This window comes from Petaurus breviceps, unplaced genomic scaffold (genome assembly GCF_028583685.1).
Source record: "Petaurus breviceps papuanus isolate PSGF00001 unplaced genomic scaffold, PetGlider_PUasm1.0 138, whole genome shotgun sequence".
Taxonomy (NCBI): Eukaryota; Metazoa; Chordata; class Mammalia; order Diprotodontia; family Petauridae; genus Petaurus; species Petaurus breviceps.
The window spans coordinates 15,007,714-15,029,509 of NW_027185694.1; the positions used below are offsets into that span (position 1 = coordinate 15,007,714).

The 21,796-nt window shown below is 40.1% G+C and overlaps 1 protein-coding gene across 1 annotated transcript in view; it reads right to left on the minus strand.

Annotated features, from left to right (window-relative positions):
- The window catches only part of ABCA1 (ATP binding cassette subfamily A member 1), a 148,539-nt gene that overhangs the window by 45,229 nt on the left and 81,514 nt on the right, over window positions 1-21,796 (minus strand). The window contains exons 9-16 of the mRNA XM_069106082.1: window positions 16,088-16,328; window positions 14,607-14,746; window positions 12,177-12,293; window positions 7,064-7,261; window positions 4,570-4,775; window positions 4,267-4,443; window positions 2,120-2,342; window positions 1,775-1,996 (exon numbers count right to left, since the gene is read on the minus strand). Coding sequence (XP_068962183.1) covers window positions 1,775-1,996; window positions 2,120-2,342; window positions 4,267-4,443; window positions 4,570-4,775; window positions 7,064-7,261; window positions 12,177-12,293; window positions 14,607-14,746; window positions 16,088-16,328 — 1,524 coding nt within the window. The remainder of the gene's footprint in view (window positions 1-1,774; window positions 1,997-2,119; window positions 2,343-4,266; window positions 4,444-4,569; window positions 4,776-7,063; window positions 7,262-12,176; window positions 12,294-14,606; window positions 14,747-16,087; window positions 16,329-21,796) is intronic.

A 21,796-nucleotide genomic window follows, 5' to 3' on the forward strand; every position in this document is an offset into this window, starting at 1 on the left:
AAATAACACCAGAGAAAGTTCTATAAATCTTGTTCTCTCCTACATATTTTTAAACATTAGACATGTCCCCACATTAATTAGTTCTGATGTAGAAAAATCTGAATGTGCCAAACAGAAAAACAAAGAAGTAATCATGAGCGCTATAAAAGAATCCAAAAGTGATTCCCTTAAATACTGAATTCTCGTTGGTGAGTTTTAAGGGACTAATGGACTAATGGAATTCTAGAATTGGAAAGTACTTTGCAGGCCATCTAGGCTATCTCTATTCCCAAATGATGGATCCCCTCTACAATATCCCACAAAATTCACTACAGGCACACAACATTCTGTTGTGTGAGGCATAAAGTGAGGCCCACTTGTCATATGATATTAGGATTTTGTTTAGAAAGATAGCCAAAAGACTCAGTAATTTTATACATACACACCTGTCTCATTAATAATCACAAATGACCCTTCAATCTAGCATCCCTAAAAGTCTTAGGGTTTTTAGGAGACATTCATCTAACACCCAGATGAAGCCCCCAAGAGATGTAAAGTGGGGATCCTGCATATCACAAGTGGTTCTGATCTTTTATCTCCCCCCACAAAGGTTTAGGGCATATGTAGATAACATGGAGAATGGGTCTGTGACTGAACCCTCTGAGGAACAGAATTTAAATTTTTTTTTTTTTTATATTTTTAAGCAATCGGGGTTAAGTAACTTGCTCAAGGTTACACGGCCAGTTATTTCTGGGTGTGGTGCTGAGTGTCTGAGCCCGGGATTCGATCTCCAGGTCGTCCCAACACTGGAGCCGGTACTCTTACTCGCTGAGCCACCTGGCCGCCCCTAAGCAATTGGGGTTAAGTAACTTGCTCAAGGTTACACGGCCAGGTGTTTCTGGGTGGGTGCTAAGTGTCTGGGCCCAGGATTCAATCTCCAGGTCTTCTCAACACTGGAGCCGGTGCTCTTACTTGCTGTGCTACCTGGCCGCCCCCAGAATTTAAATATTACCAAAGGGGCAGAACTGGGAAGCCATGAGCAATAGAACCTTGTATATGCCAATCGATGTGCTGTTTATTTTTGCTGAACTAGGTTTTTTTCTCTCTTTCTCATTCTTTATTATAAGCAATAGCTCTCTGGATGAGGGGGAGAAAAGGCACATATTTGGAAATGATGATGTAAAAACAAAAGATTCTGATAAAATTTTTAGGTAAATATGACTGAAAGTTATTCTAGCAGCTCATGAACTGTTCAAGGCTTAACATTCTCCCTTGGGAAGTGAAGAATCACATCTCTTTACAGGGAAAGGGAGACTTAAAATGACCAAAGTGAAGGTGGGTCACCTTTTACCATGCCTACCTAAGGAGCCATGATTACATATGCAAAGCTCTTTGCCAACTTTCAAGAACTGTGTATTCTGGAATGGGCTTAACATGGTAGTCACAGGGAGAAGATGAGAGTCGGAAACAGCTGGAACTAACAGCAAATAGCCACTATACACAATTTTACCACTTGCAAAAAATAAAAAAAGTTTGCTATCTAAGTGCATGCTTTGCTGTCTAATGAATGAAGTAAGGGGATTAAAATTTTCATGGTAAAGAAAAACTCCTTTCCTTACTTCTTTCAGAATACATGGAGGTCTAAATATATTAAGGATTCATTAATGGCCAGAATAATAGTAATAACTATTTAAATTTAATTATTTTATATTAAATTTATATATAAATTAAAATTTAAAAATAATTTTTTAAAAAAAAAATGCACAATCATTGCTTTTACCTAAAAACTACTTACAGCAAAAATTTTCAGAGAGAAGCCCACATAGTCCTGCCAAGCAACACAAAGGACATAGGGCAGGTAGAGTGTGAAGTAGATGATGCCACCACAGGCCGCAGCCAGGTTGGCTCTGGAGAAGAGCGTGCTGATCAAGAAACACTGCAGGATGGTCACCACAGCGAAGACAGAGAGGAACAGGAAGACCACACTGGGGTCACTGTAGGGCAGCAAGTTTCCTAACTGGAAAGGAATCAGATCCATGAAATACACTGAATCAGACCAAGACACAACGTGTACAAAGACTTGAAAAAAAAGGTATTTTCTGAGACCATAAATGACCACCTCAGCAGGACCCAACCTTACCTTCAGAATTAACACCAGTAGACCTGCACTCACAAGGAGGGGGATGAGGCTGCTGATGAACCAGCTAAACCAAAGGGTGCCATTTTCCAGACCCATGATTCTCATGGTCTCCTTTAGTCGGGCTTCTTTCTCATATACGATCCCCTTGATGATCACAGCCACAGAGTAGATCCAAGCCAGAGTCATGAAGAGAGGCATTGAGCGGCTCATCACCCGCAGAAATCTGTTCCCCAGGAAGAAAAGAGAAAACGAAAGGGTTATGGCCAATTACAGAATGATAGAATCTCAGGGTTGTAAAAGATTCAGAGTCATCTAAAGTCTAGCCTGCACCTAAGCAAGAATCCCACTGAAAACACTCCCAGTAACTGGCGGTCCAGTCCCCGCCTGAAGATCTCTAGTACTAAGAAGTTTCTACTCACTGCCTATTAAGGAAGCTTTCTATATTTAAAAACACTATTAAGGGGGAGGTAGCCAGCCCGAGAGTTGGTATGACTTGGGTTCAAAATCCTTCTGTACAAAACTGGATATGTGGCCCTGAGCAAGTCACTTAACCTTTTCAAAGCTCCAACTAACACTCTAAGATTCCAGTCAAGAAAAGTGAATCTAAACTTAAATATTCAAGAATAGTTCTTTTCCCTTCACTTCACTTCTGTCTGGCATGGCTTCCAGACCTCTAACAAAATGACTCCCATCACACCCCTACTCACACCCCAGATTTATTTTAGCTTACTATCATCCTCCCTAAAAATGTGACAACTAATAGTGCACTAACGTGGCAAAACCCGGTGTCTGGTGTTGAAATAATACAAATGCAATAAAATTTCATTTGGGGTGACTGGGGAAAAGATTAATCTGACTTGTCAAAAGTTTAAATATAAGTGTTTTACTTATGTGTACACATGTATGTGTATATGTATATATTTGTGTATATACATTTATGAATAATACTAAGAAAGTATTGTCAAGTAAAGGTATATCAATCTATAAATCAGTGAGTTTTTATAGTGCTTGAAAAAAATTAATTTTCATGATATTCAGTTGCACAGCAAAATTATGTAAAAGTAAACTTCACTCTTTTTCCAAATCTTTACAAAATCCAAATGGGTAGTCTACAATTTTTAAGGTTTAAATGATATTGCCTTTTTTGTTTATCAGGACATCATTCATAGCAGCACTGTTAAAGGTATACGGGAGAATATACTTCTCACTCCCTCCCATAATGCCCTGTCTCAGAGGCCTTTGAAAAAAGTTCTTTCAGTCTTTTATCTGAAGGAGAAAACAGATGCTTTCAGGGGTGACCTAGATGTCCTGGTAAGTATTATGTTGAAATCAAAGCAGAAAGCTAATAATAAGGTAAGCCCTGGCCAATCCTGACACACATATGCACACAAATACACACACACTCAAATGTGGCAGCAGAAAATAAGGATATTACTATGCACTGGAAATAAAATTTTAAGAAATTTAATTGGGCCACTGTCTGGAACAGTTAATTAAACTCTCTGGAAGATACATTTACTTTTTTCAGTCATTTAAATGTTAATTACTTAGTAAATAACAGCACCTGAATGTAGGCCTCCCCTTTCTCCCACCCCTTTCATTAAACCAAAAACACATAATTAACATTTAAAGTTGCATTTCCTACAGTGTGACTCTCTAAAATCTAAGGACTATAAAGAAAATGAGAATAAAAGCCTCCATTCAGTTTTGTTTTGTTTGTTAAGAACTTTGGTTTGCAAACTGGGCCCAAATTTAAACCAGTTCAGACAAGTCTAGGCAGCTTGCCTTTCCGTGTCTGTCATGAGATTTGGGAGAATTGTAAGGATTGTCTTAGTGTGCCATGGTATTGTGAATTTCCTCACCCTTCGTTGTTAGCTTTAGAGTGAAGGAAGAAGGAAGAAGGATGACTGGTTTGGGTGTATGCGTGTTATGTGTTGAGGGAGTGAGCCAAATGGAAGACGCTATATGGGGGCTGTGTCCCTGTAAACTCATAGGCCTTCCTAGACACCAAATAGGAAAGTAAGTGTGAAATAGCAGCATCCTTTACTAACGCCTCTAATAGTATTTTTTTTCTTTTATATGGCAGAGGAGACCACAGCTATTTTCTAGACCACCACATGAGGGCTAGGCTTTGGATTCTAACTTACATATCATCTACATAACAAGGGTAAGGCATCTGCTGCACATAGATGCCGGTCCTCTCTTCAGAGCCTGTCAGCGTCCGGATGATTGCCTGCTCAACCACATCTTGCAAGTATGCAAAGCCTCCCCAGATATAGCGCAGGTCTTCGAAGGGATCAGCACGAGGACCTGGGTCCCAGTACCTGGAACCAAAGCCAGAGGGGTCAACAAAACTTCTCAGACCCAGCCAAGAGGAACATTCTTCCGCTCCTCTTCCAACCCCCTCCCCCTCCCCAGGCTGGTGTGGAATTAGGAGAGCAGAAGCTTACCCATCCTTGATCTTGTTTGTCCTTTCTACATTGTCGATATCCATCCGAATCTTGTATTTGACGTGGTGAGGTAGTGCGACGCTGCCAGGAGCAATGCCGGTGAATACTATGCCAGCCCAGAACTTCCTCTCATCCAGCAATTCCATGGACTTGTTGATCAGTCGAACTTCTGTAGGTATTGGCTCAAGCTTGTCCAGGTTGACACACTAAATAAAGAATAGTCCCATTAGGAACTAAAGCTCTTGAGATGATAGGAAACTGGGCACATCAAGCACAGGTGTTAAAGTACTGGGCAGGGTTTATTTTGTTCTCAGCAAGGTCACAAATATCTGGGGGTTATCCTTCCGTCTCTCCAGTGAGCTTTCTAGCATGCAATAGGAAATAACTGTTTTTGACAAACACATTTGGGCGTGGAGAAGGTGAGTTTCTTTGTTTTTCAAGGGAATAATTTAAAATAATGAATGTATCTAGTTTTCTTTTCTAGTCCTATAGCTAGTTCAACAAACTAAAAAAATGTAATGGCCTCTAGTAGAGAAAAAAATGAAGTACAGGAAGGAAGAGAGGGAGGGAGGAAGGGAGAGAAGGAGGAAGAAGGGAGGAAGATCTTAGTCTGTCTTTCATTAGATTTATGTATGATTCCTGGCAATTTCCTAGGGTTGACAGAATACTTTATAGATCAACAGCCAGTCATTCTGTCAGTCAGTCCAGGAGAGTGTTCTTACACTTAAATTACATATCTGATAGATTTTTCCCCCTGCCTGAAACCACCTCAACTTAGAAGGAAGAATAAAGCATTTTTTCAGTGTTAATTTAAATAATTTTAGTTGGATGAGATCACCTATAGCAGCAATAATACAAGTAGGGAGATATATGTGTGTATATATATACACATATATAAATCCTATATAGAGATATAAATATTTATGTGTATGTATAGATAGTATATGTATATATACAAATATACATCTATATACTTATATACATAAACTGTACCTATAAAGCTGTGTGTGTATATGTATGTGTTTATATATATATACACACACACATACACAAGCATACATACACATATACATTTGTATTATCCTAATTTTTATAATTTAGACATGGTTGTGTGTGTATAATTTTATTTTTGGTTAAGAAATGCCTATTTCTTTTGCTGAGCAATGTAAAGACAATGAATATATCTTTCTCCTCCCACTTCAAATAAGAGAGAAAAATGCTAAAAATTCTAATGCCTTCCTAATCTGTCTTGATAATAAGGTTTTGTTTTTTGGCTTTCTGTTGAGACTCTCTAAATCCAAAGTTCAGGAAGTAAAATGATGACTACTCTTAGTTATAGACTTATTTAAGAGCTTTTACTAAAAGCAGATTAAGATCGAAGTACTAAGTACTGAACTTTTTCAGTATGTGTCTATTCATTGTTATCATTGGTACAATTTTAGACAGACTTGGATTGGAATGAAGGTGATATTTCTCTGTCTCTCTCTCTTACACAAAAACAAACACAGATAAAGACACACATATACACACACACATACACACGGAGTGACACAATGGTTGAGCATTGTCAAGATCGAGCATCTAAAAGCGGACTGTGAAAGCAGCTATTAAGTCTGTGACATCAGAGCAAGCAGGAAAGCAAGACGGTGAAATCATCTAGGTTGACTCTTGGTCTTGGTGTAGACAAGGACAAAGAGAACCAGCTGCAGCTGGCCCCTAAGGCCTTGAGGTACTCTACCATATGCTAGTGATGCGCATGCAGCCTCCCTCTCTGTTTGGACCCTTTGTCCCTTCCCCCCTAGTCTCTTGACTTGCTTTTCCTCAAATTCTAACATCCATCTGGTAGTATGACCCTGATTCCTGCTTTCTTCTGTTGTTTCCTGTGGCTCATGCTCCAGACTCTGGTCTAGTAACCTGACCTTGATTTCGGATGGGGTCCTCTGCTTAACATTGTCTCTTCCATGTTCTTGCTGTTACTATAATACTAATATGGCCCCTAAAAAGCTGTGCAGAAGGAAAAACCAGTAGTACCCTTCCCCATTCTTGACAATGTATATTTTTACTTCCTAAGAGCTTTTCCTTCAGAAACCTAAAGAAAATAAAATGGCTGTTTTCTGAAGGCATTCATGTTGCTGTGAAACAAGAATTATGGGGCAGTACTTGTGAACTAGCACCCCAGGATTTTACAGGCTGGTTTTCTAGATCCAGTTCTAAGCAGCCTAATGTACCCTGTGCTGATCTTTCCCTAACGCTGAACTCCTCAGCACTTCAACTAAACTGTACCACACTTATCCATAAGCTCAAATGTTACCTTGTACTCACTTTCTAACTGTTTGATATTTTTATGCTCCTAATTCTATTGAGAATATGAAGCACATCTAGGAGACCTTATGACAATTTTCTGCACACAGCAGGGTCACAAAAAATACTAGACGAGAAGAAGACTTTCAAAAACCACATTTTTAGTCTATTTTTTGTGTTCATATCAACTTACCTCCATGAATCGAGCTATTGTCTGGATTGCCCAATTTGTCTCATTAAAAGCCTCTCTCCAGGTGTACACCGGACCACTGGCTGTCTGGACATCTTCTGGGTACTTAGCTAAAAAGGCTGCAATGTCTGAAGTTGTCCAGTTTAAGTCACTCAAGTGCTGTCCCCAAAGATTGCTGTTGATTTTATTATCCAACAGAGTCTGGCATGCCAAAAGAAAGTGCAATTAGTACAATGAAGTCTAGATTAATGAATAACCCACTAAGGAAAAAGGGAGAGGATATTTCTCATGACTAGGCCAAGGTGTGAAAATAACAATTTGTCAAAAATGCAAATAGAATAGAATAACAGCAAACTTAACATTCTTTTTATTAATGTTACTCAGATATTTCTAAGTACTATCTACCTTAGTACATATTTATAGAACACTATAAGAATCACAAAATGCTTTCTCCTACTAGACTATATGCTCTGTAATGGCAGTGACCTCTTAAACTTTGTGTGTCTTACAAAACCTAGGAGAGTACTCTGTCTGTACACAGTAGGTGCTGAGTAAAGGTTTGCTGAATCTGAATCACTCACTGGTAACATTAGGAGTCCAGAAGTGAATAACATTAGCCTTGTAGAGGCCCATCCTTAAAACAAAGGTAAATTCGATTTCTGAGAAGCTTGCTTTGTGTGTTTCTGTTTGCATGTTGTCTCCCTCTCCCATCCGACTGGAAGCTCCTTGGAGGCAGGGACTGTCTTTTGCCTCTTTTGGATCCCCAGTCCTTAGCACAGCACCTGGCACATAGCAGGTACTTGATAAATGTTTATTGATTGATTGTGCTATGATTCTCATGATGCTGGGGAAACCATACTTGCTCCAAACCAGCAAACAAATCAAGAACAGAACTCAAATTTATACATCAAAGAGGTAACCTGCTGCCTGATCATTATTTAGAATAATGTATAACCCAGTAAACCACTGGCATGCAGCTGTAGAGCTCAGATCTTAGGGAATCTTGAATTCTGAACCTTTGAGGAATAGATTTGAGAAGGGGCTTAGAAACAGACCCTCCATGGACAATGCACAAAATTAAATTGCAAAACAGAAAAATAATACCCTTGTAGTAGATATGCATAGTCAAGCAAAATAAATCTCCTTATTGCCCTTGTTCAAAATGCAGTTCTCTTTTAGTACCGAGTCCATCACCTCTCTAACGTCTGCTTTTGAAAGCCAGCTTGTTTTGTAAACCTTAAAGCCAGCGTAAGTATGATTTCTACTCATTATCCTTCCTACTTACATACTAGTTATTTTTTAAGGGGTAGGTACACTTGGCCCATAGTCCCTGCCCTACTTAGAAAAAATCCAGTGTCCAGAAAATTTAACTGACCGACTCTAACTACCCCCACCAGATGGCAGGTTTGTTTAAGTTTCTGAGGGAAGATGCTAGACAGGAAAAAAAAAATTAAAGATGGGGAAGAAAGGAAAGTTAGTCCTGAGGAAAAAAAAAGACCTTATAAAAACAAAGTCATTGAGACATCAGAACTGGGTGTTATATAGTACAAAGTCAGGAAGAATGGTTGTTAAAGAAATGGCAGTTCCTATAGGGTCATATGAGATCTATCAGGAAAAGAATAGAAGTACTACAATTTGGGGTTCAGTAGTGAAAGTGCTAAATTGATGTAAACTGGACACCAGGCCTAGATGGGTAGAGATGGGGTTGGCGCAGAGAAGGGGCATGGAAGAGAAGTCAAGGTCTACACTAAAGCAGACTAGCAACTATCTTCAACTTAACAGAGTTTAACCTTAATTTAAGGTTAATTTAAAAGTCACTTAATCTCTCAGTTCCTAGAGCTTTGGAAGGTTAAGTGATTTGCCCTGGTAGAGGACACACACAGTTTCAGTCCAAGTCCCAGGCATGAGTTTAATTCAAATCTTCTTGACTCTGGGGTAAGCAGGCCCCTTTTTCCTTCCTCCCTCTCTTCCTTTCTTCCTTTTTTCCTCCCCTCTCTTCCTTTCTATCTCCCCCACAAAGTGAGACACAAACAGCATAGCATAATGTACAGAGAACCAGGTCTCAGTCAGGAGGACCTAATTCAAATCCTACCTCTGACACATAGAAGCTTGGGTGACTATGGGTAAGTCTCTCACGCACACAAATATATAAAACACATAAACATATATGTGCTTCTAAGTGTGTGTAAAAGGGACTACAATGTCAGCTGACTGAATGCTAGCAAGGATGTCTGTATTTGCCAGCCTGACCCGTGCTGACTCTATTGCCTGTAGCCAGAAGGGTTCTATGTTGGCTAATCCTAGATTCTCACCAATCTTCTTCTGCTCCTATGACCTGTACTGACTTCCTTGGCTTGACCTGGGTCATGATGCTGTATCATTTAAGTCTTTCCTACCCTCCCTAATACCCATGTACCGACTTGGTAAAGAAATTTATCTCACCCATCAAGTTCCCTTTCTTTATATGTGAAAAATCACCTCTTCTTATTTCTTGTAAGATTCATTAACACTTGGTCAAACCCCTTCTAAATTTACCGAGGAGATAAACTTACAACAGAGGGGTGATTTCTCACATTACAGAAGGAGTCTTCCTTCTGCAAAAGAATTCATCTAAACATTAGTTTCCCTAATGCATTTAAGGATTTGATTACTTGACAGAGAAAAGAAGGAACAGTCTTAGGCGCCACTATCAATTGACATTCAATCAGAAATAAAGCAGAAGTGACCCTGAAACAAGGCCAAGCAACTGAAAAAATAGAGATCAATCTATAAAAATGTGCCTCACGTGCAACTTCTCAAAACACATAACTAGTGGTGTTAAAGAGAGATATACGTGTAAGAGTGAATAATAAAAAAATCCCCCAAATTCACATGTTTGTAGTGCTTTCAGGCTGACAAGGTGATTTTTCTCACAATAACCTTGTGAGGTGGGTAATGACATCATTATTTTCCCCATTTTACAAGTGAAGAAACCTCAGCCTTAGAGGGGCAAAGCGACTTGCCCAAGTCACACAAAAGTGTCAGAGTCAGAATGAGAATTCTTCTGACTGCAAGTTCAATGCTCCTTCCTCTGTGTTGGATTCTGATCTAGAAACAGTTGAAAGAGTAACCAGACTGCACTTCGAGGGGTTATATCTACTGGACCAAATATCCTGCAAGGCTAGGTGTAGCAACAAGAGAAAACCTAGCTGAACAAGAAGGGACACAGGTTAGTATCTAGCAACAAGTCCCCTAGATTCTAGTACTTCACAGCATAAGCATAATAATGATATTAATAACAATAATAACTAGCATTTGTACAGCACTTTACGGTTTACAAAGATTTAAAATCACCTTCATGGGTAGCATGATAAAACTCAGTTTCCTCCTCTCAGGCCTCCTAACCTCCTGCCCTGGGCTTAGAGAGTTTTGATAGCCATGACTAGTAACTCCTGGACTTAGGAATTAAAAAGCCCTGGGTTTATAGCCAGCCTCAGGCTCTTACTAGGTTTGTGCTAGTCAACGGAGATAAATTGCACATACTTCACAGGGCTGTGAGACTCAAATGATATCACATATATTAAGGGCTTTGCAAACCTTAAAATGCTACATAAATATATTATCATTAAAACTTTGGTTACAGGCAATCAGATGACTCTGTGTTACATGCTAACATAAGAAGAGCAGGCAAGAACCAATGTCAGATGAGAGAGAAGCAAAAGGGAGGGAGAGAAGACCAAGAGGGGCCTGTTGTAATGCCCAGAGCTCCAATATTAATCAAACTTATGACAATAGCAATGTACACATCTATGCAGTTTCAGGTTACAGAGCACTTTCCATATATTCCCTCATTTTATCTTCACAAACACTCCAAGAGATAACGTAACTATGAGATGATATAAGAACACTGAGGGTCAAGAGAAATTAAATGATTTGCCCCAGACAACATAGCCAGCAAGTAAATGAGGCAAAATTTGAAACCAAGATCCACAGGATCATAGGCTAGTAGACTTGGAGGTGTAAAAGTCTCCAGAGATCTTTCTTTGAGCTTCCTCTAAGTATCGTCCTTGTGGAAAAGGCATAGAACTTTCAAGAAACCTGAGTCTGCATCCTCAGACGTGATCCTGGGCAAGTTCCCTTAAAGCCTCTTTTCTTTCTCAACTGTAAAATCCAGATAATAACAGTACCTATTCCACTAGAGTGCTGTGAAGACCAAGTAAGCTAATAGCACTTTGCAAACCTTAAAGCATTAAATAAATGTTAGCCATTATGCATAATACCAGGGGTGGAGGCATTAGGAAGAGGGGCCCTAACCTGACAATCTCAAATTATACAGCAATGTCTGAGGTGTTGATGTCTCCATCAGCATTCTTCCCTTCAAACAGTAACCATTTAAAGGGGAGAGGGGACTCGCAGAAGTGTATTCTGCCTATTGGTGGAAACAGAGAAGACAGAAATAGCTCTCCCCCACCTTGTCGAGAGAAAACAGTAGCTCATGATACTCTGACACAAGCCATGTCAGAGGATAATGTGATTAAATAGCACTCCACTAAAACTAAGGGAGACATTCAGTACTTACAAAGCTGCCACAATTTTAAATTCAATTGTCTCTAAAACATTTACCCTTTTCACGATGCATGAAAACAGAGTTATAGATGCTATTATCTACAGACTGCCCAAGGCCCTCTTAACTTTCACTGTGCCTCAGAAGAGGATTTTAAAATGGCTTCTATATGAAGAGTGTGTTTTATGTATATTTTTTATTTTTTCTGTTTTCATATATCCAGGAGCTCCTAAGGTGTGTGGGAGCTAAACAAATAACCTCTAAATCATTGATCGGTATGAGACAAGAAACAGAAAGGACCAGGGCTTTACGAAAGCCCATCCCTTACCCAGCCTTGTCCATCTCCTCTTCTGCCTATCTATACAAGCAATGTTGGGACTGTACACGCAGTATCACTGTTGCCAGGGGTACTGACTCCTCTGCTGAGGGTCAACAGAGTTTGGGAAAAGCTCAGTAATGCAGGGTTGTTGATGAAATTCAAGATAAGAACTTGTTTGGATCACTTCTGGGAATCATGCCTCACCCAGCTTTGGCAAATACAAAGGTAGTTAGGTGTAGGGGAAGGGGACTCACCCGTATCAGATCCATTTCCTGGCTGTCTTCCATAAATGTCCAAATTTTAGGGCTGATCTCTTCCCACATCCCTTTGAGGTCATGGAATACACCCAGGTTCTGAAAGGTTCTATTCACCTAGGGCAGGGAAGGGTGAGAAGGGAAGAGCAACAGGAGAGAGAGAGAGAGAGGAGAAGAGGGAGGAAGAGGGAGGGGGGGAAGAGGGAGAGAGGGAGAGAGAGAGACAGAGAGACAGAGAGAGAGAGAGAGAGAGAGAGAGAGAGAGAGAGAGAGAGAGAGAGAGTCATCACATGAACTGCACAAACATTTCATATCCAAATATCCAAACTGTGCCCCCCCGCTGCGATGGATCTTGACCAAAGTTCTGCTACAATTCCAGGAGCTCAGTCCTGCTAATAAAGGAACATAATGCTGATTATGAGAATAATTTGGTGCTGCTAATGGAAAGAGAAAGGAAGGGAGTGGGGAGGGCGGAATGTATCTGGGAAAAGGAACAAAATCACCATCAAACAATCCACTGCTGTGCTCAACATTTGCTTTGCGTTGATAAACTTTCCAAAACTTAAGAGATCAAATGAGATAATACACGTAAAGCAATTTGCTAATCTTAATATATTACATAAATGTTGGCTATAGGTAGGTGGAGGGTTTGTTCTAAAGTCAACAAGCTCTACTACTCCACAGATATGAAGGAGGAAGGGGTAACATGGTCAAGTTCAGCCACATTCCACCTCTGAAAGACACTATTCTCCAAGGAGCCTCAGGGAAGACCCAGTGATCTTTACAGAAATGCTCTCAGAGAATAGAGAAGCCTTTTAAGGAAATGATTCTTACAAAAATGGAGAAGGAAGGTATATGGTGTTATCTCCATTCCCTATATGGGATCACTTTACTGAACGCCACTTAGTGAGTTGTTATTCCAAATTAATTTAGGGCAATCAAATGATCATGGATCATAGGCTGGAAGCTAGAAGAGAGCACAGAGGAGTCCTAGAGAAATTAAATGTTTTGTCCAAAGGTGATACAAATAGGAAACAGCAGAGTCGGGATTTAAACCAGGTCCTACAATTCTAAAACCAGCACGCTTTCCATTGTAACATGATGCCTCTCAATACTAGCGTAAAGCCGGTAAGACTTTTGGGACACCCCTTACAACAAAAACAACAATGAGGATGGTGAGGATGAGGATTTAATCACTGTCAATTGTGTCCAGGTCTCAGTGACCCTATTTGGGGTTTTCTTGGTAAAGACACTACAGTAATTCGCCACTTCCTTCTCCAGCTCATTTTACAGATGAGAAAATTAAGGCAAAGAGGTTTAAGTGACTTGCCCAGGTCACACAGCTAGTAAGTGTCTGAGGCCAGATTTGAACTCAGGAAGATGAGTCTTCCTGAATCCAGGCCCGGTGCTCTGTGCAGAACAGCACCATCTAGCTGCCTATCCTGGCTCTGAGGCCAGCTCTTAACCCATTACATCATGCTGTTTCTCCCCAGCTCATCCATTTTACAGGTAAGGAAACCAAAACTCAGGGAGGAAGCAAGTTACCAACAGGCACGCAGCTAGTATGTATAGAGCTAGGCCTAAAACTCCTCACTCCAAGTTCAGCATTCTTTCCAGTACACTGTAAAATCTTAACAAGACATAGCTTGTTCAAACTAGCTCTGGGGCAGAACTCCATCCAGACGATCTATGGGCTGAATGACACCAGGATTGTCCATTAGCAGCAGAATCATATACATACACATACACACAACCTTTAGCTTGGTCTAAGTCATAAGGTAGAAGAAGAAATACACTAACTTCAAGAAAAAGGACATCACAAAGTCATTCTTCTTAAATAAGGCAAACATCTGATGGATTTTTTTAAAGTATACACAAATTCAAGTATATTCCTACATTAGAATTCAGTTTAAGTATCACCTGACTTTCTAAATTGACACAAACATCATTACTGTGAAAAGCTCAGGAACTAGGGGGGGCTAAGTGGCAAAGTGAATAGAGCACCAGCCCTGGAGTCAGGAGGACCTGAGTTCAAATCCGGCCTCAGACACTTAACACAAAAAAACTAGCCATGTGACCCTGGGCAAGTCACTTAACCCCAACTGCCCTGAAAAGAAAAGTTCAGAACTACTTCTGAAATCAAGTATGTCAAACTCCATCCCTTAGGACATTTCCAGATGAGAAAGCAAAGGATTTAAAGTTGGAGGGGCCCTCAGAGAGGATGTAGCCCAGTTCCATCAATGTACAGATGGGGAAACTGAGGTGACTTCTTTGACCTCGAAGAGGTGACAAATGGCAAATGTCTAATTTGAACCCAATTTTCTGCTTCCAAATGCAGTGTTCTTTATACTAGGATACACACTCTTTTTTCCTGACTTACGGTAATCATGACCTCATCATCATAGTTATGAGCCTCTATCTAACACTTACCTCGGACATGACTGTTCTTGTGGCTGGGGTGTCAGGAGTATATAGGATCTTTCCCACAAGCAGCGGCTTTAGAGCCTTCCAGATAATTCGGGAAAGAGGACTAGATTCCAAATTCTTCATCAAATCATTGCAATAAGGAGCTATGAGAGAAGAAGATGAGGACCCAGTCAACATAGATTTGCAAAAAAAAATAATAATAATACTTTTGCCTTGTTATAAATGACAAAGATTCACAGGTGTATCATACTTAAAATATGGAAAAATAGGGGCAGTTAGGTGGCACCAGCCCTGGAATCAGGGTGAACCAAGTTCAAATCTGGCCTCAGACATTTGATTATCCATGGGACCTTGAGCAAGTCACTTAACCCCAAGTTCCCCCTCCCCCCCAAAAAATAAAGAAAAGAAAAAAACAATTATTAAAATATGGGAAAAAATATGAAGGTTTAAGTTTTTTTTTTAAACTGCTCACAAGTTCAAAACAATTTTATACTTACACTGCCCTTTTGAGATCCACAATGGAACAGGCCTATCTATGGGTTCAATTTGACCTGTAATGCTTAAGCTAACTCAACACCTCAGTTTCTGAAAAGAGAACCACTAAATTGGTCTCCCTAATTCTTTTCCCATCACACATGTAAAGATTTCTAACAATATTCAATACACAAGAATCCAAATTACAAGGGCTTAATGGGGGACATATTTATTGTACAAAGGAATTCTTCAACTTACCAAAATAAATTTTTTTCAATTTAAATAGTGAACTTTTTTCCCTACACTAAATAACACAATTTATAAAAACTGCATTTATACACAGCTTAAGATCCCTACCTTATTTATTACCCTAACTAAACTTTATATTTTTATATGAAGTGAAATACATCTAAAGTGGCCTAAGGACTAAGGTAGAGTTAAGGGTACTATTTCATCAGCCTCCCATAAAACAAAAATTTCACCACCGTGAAGCAACCTACAGATGTCCAAATCATTGGTGTTTCATTTTAGGAAAAAAAAACCCTTACATTCTATCAGACCACAAAAAGCTTTCTGACATGGTTGAAATACACACTTGTGGTTGGGAAACAGAGAAAGAAACAGCTACAATATGTTGTCAATGAAAAAAAGTATACCATTGTCTAAAATTAACACCGGCTCCACACTGCTTCACCAAACAAAAGGTGCACACCCATAGAAAACCACCAAGATGCTGCTAATGGATATGCAGCTGTGAGAGTATTTAACACTTCCTTGTCAGTGAATGGTGAATCACTTGGTCATATCAGAGAACACACACTCAGTCTCTGCCCGTCAAAGTGTATTTGAGATCAAGTTCTGATAGAATTGTCGGCCACGGACAACAACCACCCTCCATCCCCCTTTGCCCCTCCCTCAGAAAAGAGACAACGCAGCCTCTTCATAAGGAGGGCGGGAGAAGAAGGAAAGAAGCGACAGTACACGGCTTGGCTGGAGTCCCAGGTACTTACTTGTAGAATTATCATAGAAGTTCGCCACCTCCTCTTCGGTGTTATTTCCTCCAAACAGAGCTTTGTAGTTATTGTCCTCATACCAGTTAAGGGATTTGATCTTCAGCCCTCCACCTTCAGGGTGACCACAGACGATTCGAGACACGGCCTGATAGATCTGGGTGGAGGAACTGCTACCATTCGTGTTGGTCAGAAACATCACCTCTCGTCTCATGTCACTCCAGCTCTTCATGCTGGATAACTGAAATGGGCGTGGAGAAGAGAAGGGATGGGATGGGTTGGGAGGGCAACAAAAAGGTGAAAGGGGAAAAAAAAAGTCAGAGAAGAAAGGAGTCTCATTTCTCTGTGGAGGCACACAAAAATTCACTTCAAAAACTATGCTCCAGAAATACACTGGTTGGCTGGAACTACTAATAATGGCTGGTTTAGAGAATCCACCCCAAATGTTCACATGGACTATTTATGCCTGACCTGCGACAGAACATTCCGAGCTTGTATTGGTCTGATCAGCCAGAGCTGGACACACTTGACTCTGGCACAATGTCATTTGGGTCCTCTTCGAGAACGAAGGACACAATAACACAAATCACCATTTTTCTACGAACAGCAAAAGCTCTTAGAAAGTTGCTATGGCCAAAACAATTCCTTGCCCTAGGGTTAGTGCAGTGATGAGCCAAACTTAAATAGGAGGGTGCTCAGACACACTCTTATCACCAGGCTCCTTCCCAGTCTTTACAGATTAGTAGGACAGACTCATCAGAGCCTGTATGTTACTGGCATAGACTTAGAAAACATAAAGCTACCTCCAAGTTACAATGAAACACCAGTACGTAACTCCAGGGGAGCAAAAGACAGTGAAGGAAAGCAAAGACTGCATGTTTTTAAGACCAGATCTATGATCTCATTGACATAGAAAACTTCCTCTACCGATGCAGAACTGCAACTGTTCTGTAATTTTTAATCTTAAAAAGTTGCCTAACCATTGACTAAGAAGTCAAGTGACTTGCCCAGCAGTGACAGTATCCAAGCTCTTTGTGACTCTGAGGTTGGTTCTCTATCCACTAAGCCACACTGCTTTTCATGCTATGCGTATTATGTGGGTTAAGTTTTCCTTATTGTATGGCCCCCTTCCTCCTTAGGCCTATAACCAACTACGTGCTATATTATAAAAACAAACATTATTAATCAGTCTCTGTACACAAAACATTGTTGATACCTACAAAGTTGACACAAAACATGGTGCCTGCCCTCCAGTTAAGGCACAACAATGATGAGAGGATTAGGATGTAATAAAACATTGTGACACCTGGCAAGGAAGTTTGTTACCAATCAAAGGAATCAGGGAAGGTTTTCCATGCAGAGAGAGCATTTAGGTTGGCTATTAAAGGATAGGTAGAAATTCAGCAAGGAAAGAGAGGGAAAAGCTAAATTAGAAATTATACTGAGCAATTAAAATAATTTCTTAATCATTATAGGATATCATCTATCTTCCATAGGACTATGAAGACTCAAAGTTCATGTTTTCCTTGAGAATAAAACCACTTTGATCCAGTCTTCTATGAAGTACCTATCACTTTAAGCACCAGGCAAACTATAGCTACTCAATGAATATTAATTTATGCTAATGCTATTCTTAGATATATCCTAACTTAGCTATTTAGTTCCCAACTCTAGTCATCATCTTATAATACAAATGCAGTTTGGCTCCACATGGAATTACTGGCCCAAATGCCATTATTATTATTAAATATTTATATAGCACTTGGCATTTCCAAACATTTCACCATCATTAATAAATCGCCACATTTCTCACAATTTCTTTACACTGATGCTGCCAATTTCTTCCCACTGAGAAAGAAAACTAGGACAGAAAGAAAGAATTGCTTTTAACTACAAACCTCTACTATGACAAGGATAGGAGGAGAATGTCAGATCACCAGGTCTCTCTCTCTCTGTCCCATATGGGGTCTTGCCTAGCACACAGCAATTACACAGTTGTTCTGTTGAACCTACAACCTACTCCCCTCCAATGAGGTCCAATTCCAATTTCACATCAGTACAAGGGGAAGCCCTAAGTTCTTGAAGATACCCTGTCAGGCCAGCACAAGCTCTTACATCTACCTTACTTACCATCAAACTACAAAATGCAAGCCCTGTAAAGGATTATACTTGTTGTTCAAGGATTAACTGATCTTACCTGAGGAAAGGCTCATCACCAGCTTGGCATTTGGGTGATGAAATTTTTTTTTAACACAGTAACTTATAAAATTATCTTTTAAGGGACAGAGAGCTTACCAACTATATCAATCAACAGCGAGAGTTCCCAAACCAGTAAGTAACAGACCTTTTGAAATATTAAACTAATGATATCTCATGAAAGGAGACATATTTCCTTATTTCTATTAGAATTCTTCCAATATTTCAAGGATCTGGTATTTCATCATTACAGGTACTCCCTCCATTCATTCCTTCTCTCTCATTTAATAGATGGTTTTTAAGAGTTGCTATGGCTAAAAAAAAAAAAACTCCTCAGTGCAATACCTGCCCCCCCACTTTTCTCCACTCACAAAGCCACTACCCTGATTCAGGCCCTCATTACATCTCACCTGAACTACTGCAATAACCTCCTAATTTGTCTCCTTGCCTAAAGTCTCCCCTCTCCCCATTTCTCCACATAGTCACCAAAATGATAATCCCTTCCCCTCAACTCCTCTACTCAATAAACTACAATGGCTCCCTATTACCTTGATGAACTACTGTAAATTCCTTTGTTTCACATTTAAAGTTTTCTACAACCTGGCCCCAACTTGAGGGAAATAGAGACACTGCACACCTGGTGCTACCATGTGAATGGGACCTTTCAGGTAGGGAAGAGACTTACTCTTTTCCCTCCCCTCCATCCCATTATCTATGTTATCTTGGAAAGGGAGCTACTTAACCAACTGAAGGTATTGCAGAAATACACTGCAGTCAGACACCTATACAGAGATAGTCACCTGACATAGGAGAAAGCTTCAAGGAACAGGACCTTCGGAAGAAGATAAGAGACTATTTAAGAGTACCTCATGAGGAAAGAAAAGACTTCTAGGCCCTGAATTTGTTTCTCTTATGCCATATTAGTAAACGACAGCATGCATCAGAACCTGTAAGACTTGGCATCAAGTCTTCCCTCTAACACATATTGGCTGTGTCACCCAAGGCAGGCCAACTTAATTTCTCAGTGCTCTAGGCAGCTCTGTATTATAAATTGTAGAGAAGGTGCTGACCTCCACTAGAGGAAAAGAATGTTCTCACCTAAGAATTACCTATACCAGAGAAACCACAGATCTAGTTCCTACTTCAATCTTAGTAAATACTTTTGCTAAGACCTAATCATGTCTACAGCCTGATTGTTCATGAGAAACACACTTTTGGGGGCTTCAAGCTACAGTTATAAAAATAGTTCCACAGGGCTATTCATCCCTAGAACTGGAAGAAGCAGCCTCCTTCTGGGGATCCAATGCATAAGTCTGAGTGCAAACTGGAGGAAGCACCCAGGGGCAGGGACTCTATACTTCAAGATGTTTTACTTATGTCAGTACTTGTACATTTTGTCTCCTCTGCTAGAATGCATGTTCTTTGACATCAGGGATTATTTCATTTGTCTTACTACCATAATTAGGTAATTCTCATGAGGCACCGTTTCTGTGACTACAGAAAGTCAATCCCAGCTCATTCATTCAAGTAACTGTAAAGAGACAAAATGAGGGGCTAGACAACTTTATGTTAAACTATTGTCTACAGAGATTTCAATGGAGCAAAATAATATTTTAAAACCTTGCTGTTTAGTTTAAACCTTTGTGGCTAAATTTGGATATATTCTTTGCTATATCAGAGGAGTTGGAGTAATTGACATTTGAGGTTCACACTTCAAAGACTCTCTGCTAACGTCCTTCTCCAGTCCTTCACTGTGGCATGGAGGTCTCCCTGGCTGCTTAACAGCTATGATGTCAGAAGAGTATAAGCTGGAAAGGATCCCAGTCTAGACCTGGTTATAGAATATCTGCCTCTTTTCTAAGAATCAGATTAAGTTCAAAGATAGACATCACTTTGCTCAATCAGTCAAGTATTTCTTCAAAGAACTCTGTGCTAGGCACTGTAGATATCTAGAGGTTTCTAAACTGTAAAATTATGGGAGGGCTATTGTTTTAAGAAACAATATGTACAATTAGCTCAGATACATAGTGTCACACTCATGAGAATACAAACTCATTACTTTACTTCCCTATGTGAGCAAAGTGGGTTTATTCTGTTCTCCAGCTATACTCAACTCTCTATCTCAGACATGCTGCTCAGTGAACAAAGCATGACCCCACCACCACTACTTAGTAATTACTCAAAAAAACAGGCTCAACTGACACCTAGTTAACAGCATCAAAAGAAAAGACACAAGTTTGTGGGGGGGGGGGGGGGGGGGTTATTTGGTTGGTTTTTTTCACTTTAAAAACATTAGTTTTTCTCCTATTATATTTAGGGAGAAAATAGTATCTGATACAGATCAGAAAGCCTAACAAATTAAGGGAGTCTTGGAAAGTTTTAGAGTAGACAGTTTTTAACAAATAGCTCACTCAGACGAAGATGTGAGGGAAATCTTGGCTTTAATACCAACATCCCAATTTCACCAGAAATCCACACTGTCTAGGTACTTGGGTAGATAGGGCTCAAGACTAGGGAACCAAGGCACTGAAATGTCTGGTGTGTTAAATGCAGAGTATAACATGGCCATGTATGACTAGGAGAGGCAGGGGGCCAGCCATGAAGAAAAAGGAGACATAACACGCAGACACTCTGAAAAAATACAAGAAAGTCCTCTGTGAAAAATTATGTCCAAGGGCTTCCAGACCAATGACATCACAGACTTGTCAAAGGGCAGGATAAGGAAAGGATTAAGCATTGATATAGTGGCTGCTGTATAGATACCAGGGACCATGCTGGGTACTTTTACAAATATTATCTCATCTGATCCTCACAAAACCTCTAAGGGGAAGGTGCTATTTTTATCTCCATTTTACAGTGCTTCTGGAAACAGGCAAATAGATGTTTGGTGACTTGCCCAGGTGTCATAGCTAGCACATGTCTGGGGCCATATTGGAATTCAGGTCTTCCAGTATTCTAAGACCCGAACTCTATCCACCATACCACCAGCTGTCTCTGTACCAAAGATGGAGGAATTTTTGCATGCCACAAGTAACACACACACACACACACACACACACACACACACACACACAGAGGCACTTCAAAATTGGAAAAGATGTTTTAAGCAATTTAAGAAGAACCATAAAGGGCTTTGTAGCATTGTACAAAACAAACGAAAAACCCTACAAAAACAAAGCAGCCTTCTTTCCAGCGGCTGGTAAGATAAATAAGCCAACTGACTCTTTTCTTTCCCATTTGTCCCAAGGAAAAGAGAAAATCAGACAATAACTAAGTAACTGGTCAAGCGGCCTGGGGCACTGTGATTACACTGCCATGAAAAGCCCAAAGCCCTTGTTTGCACTGGAATGGGGCAGCAGCTTGCAAGGTACAAGGAAGCAGCTGCCAAGAAAATGTGTGTGGGGCTCAGTTTAGGAGTTTCCGCCACATCAGCAAGGCGAACATCACATGCTTTCAATTTTTTTTTTAACCCCAGACAAAAGGCAGGCCTGGGTGATGTAACAGGAAACAGCT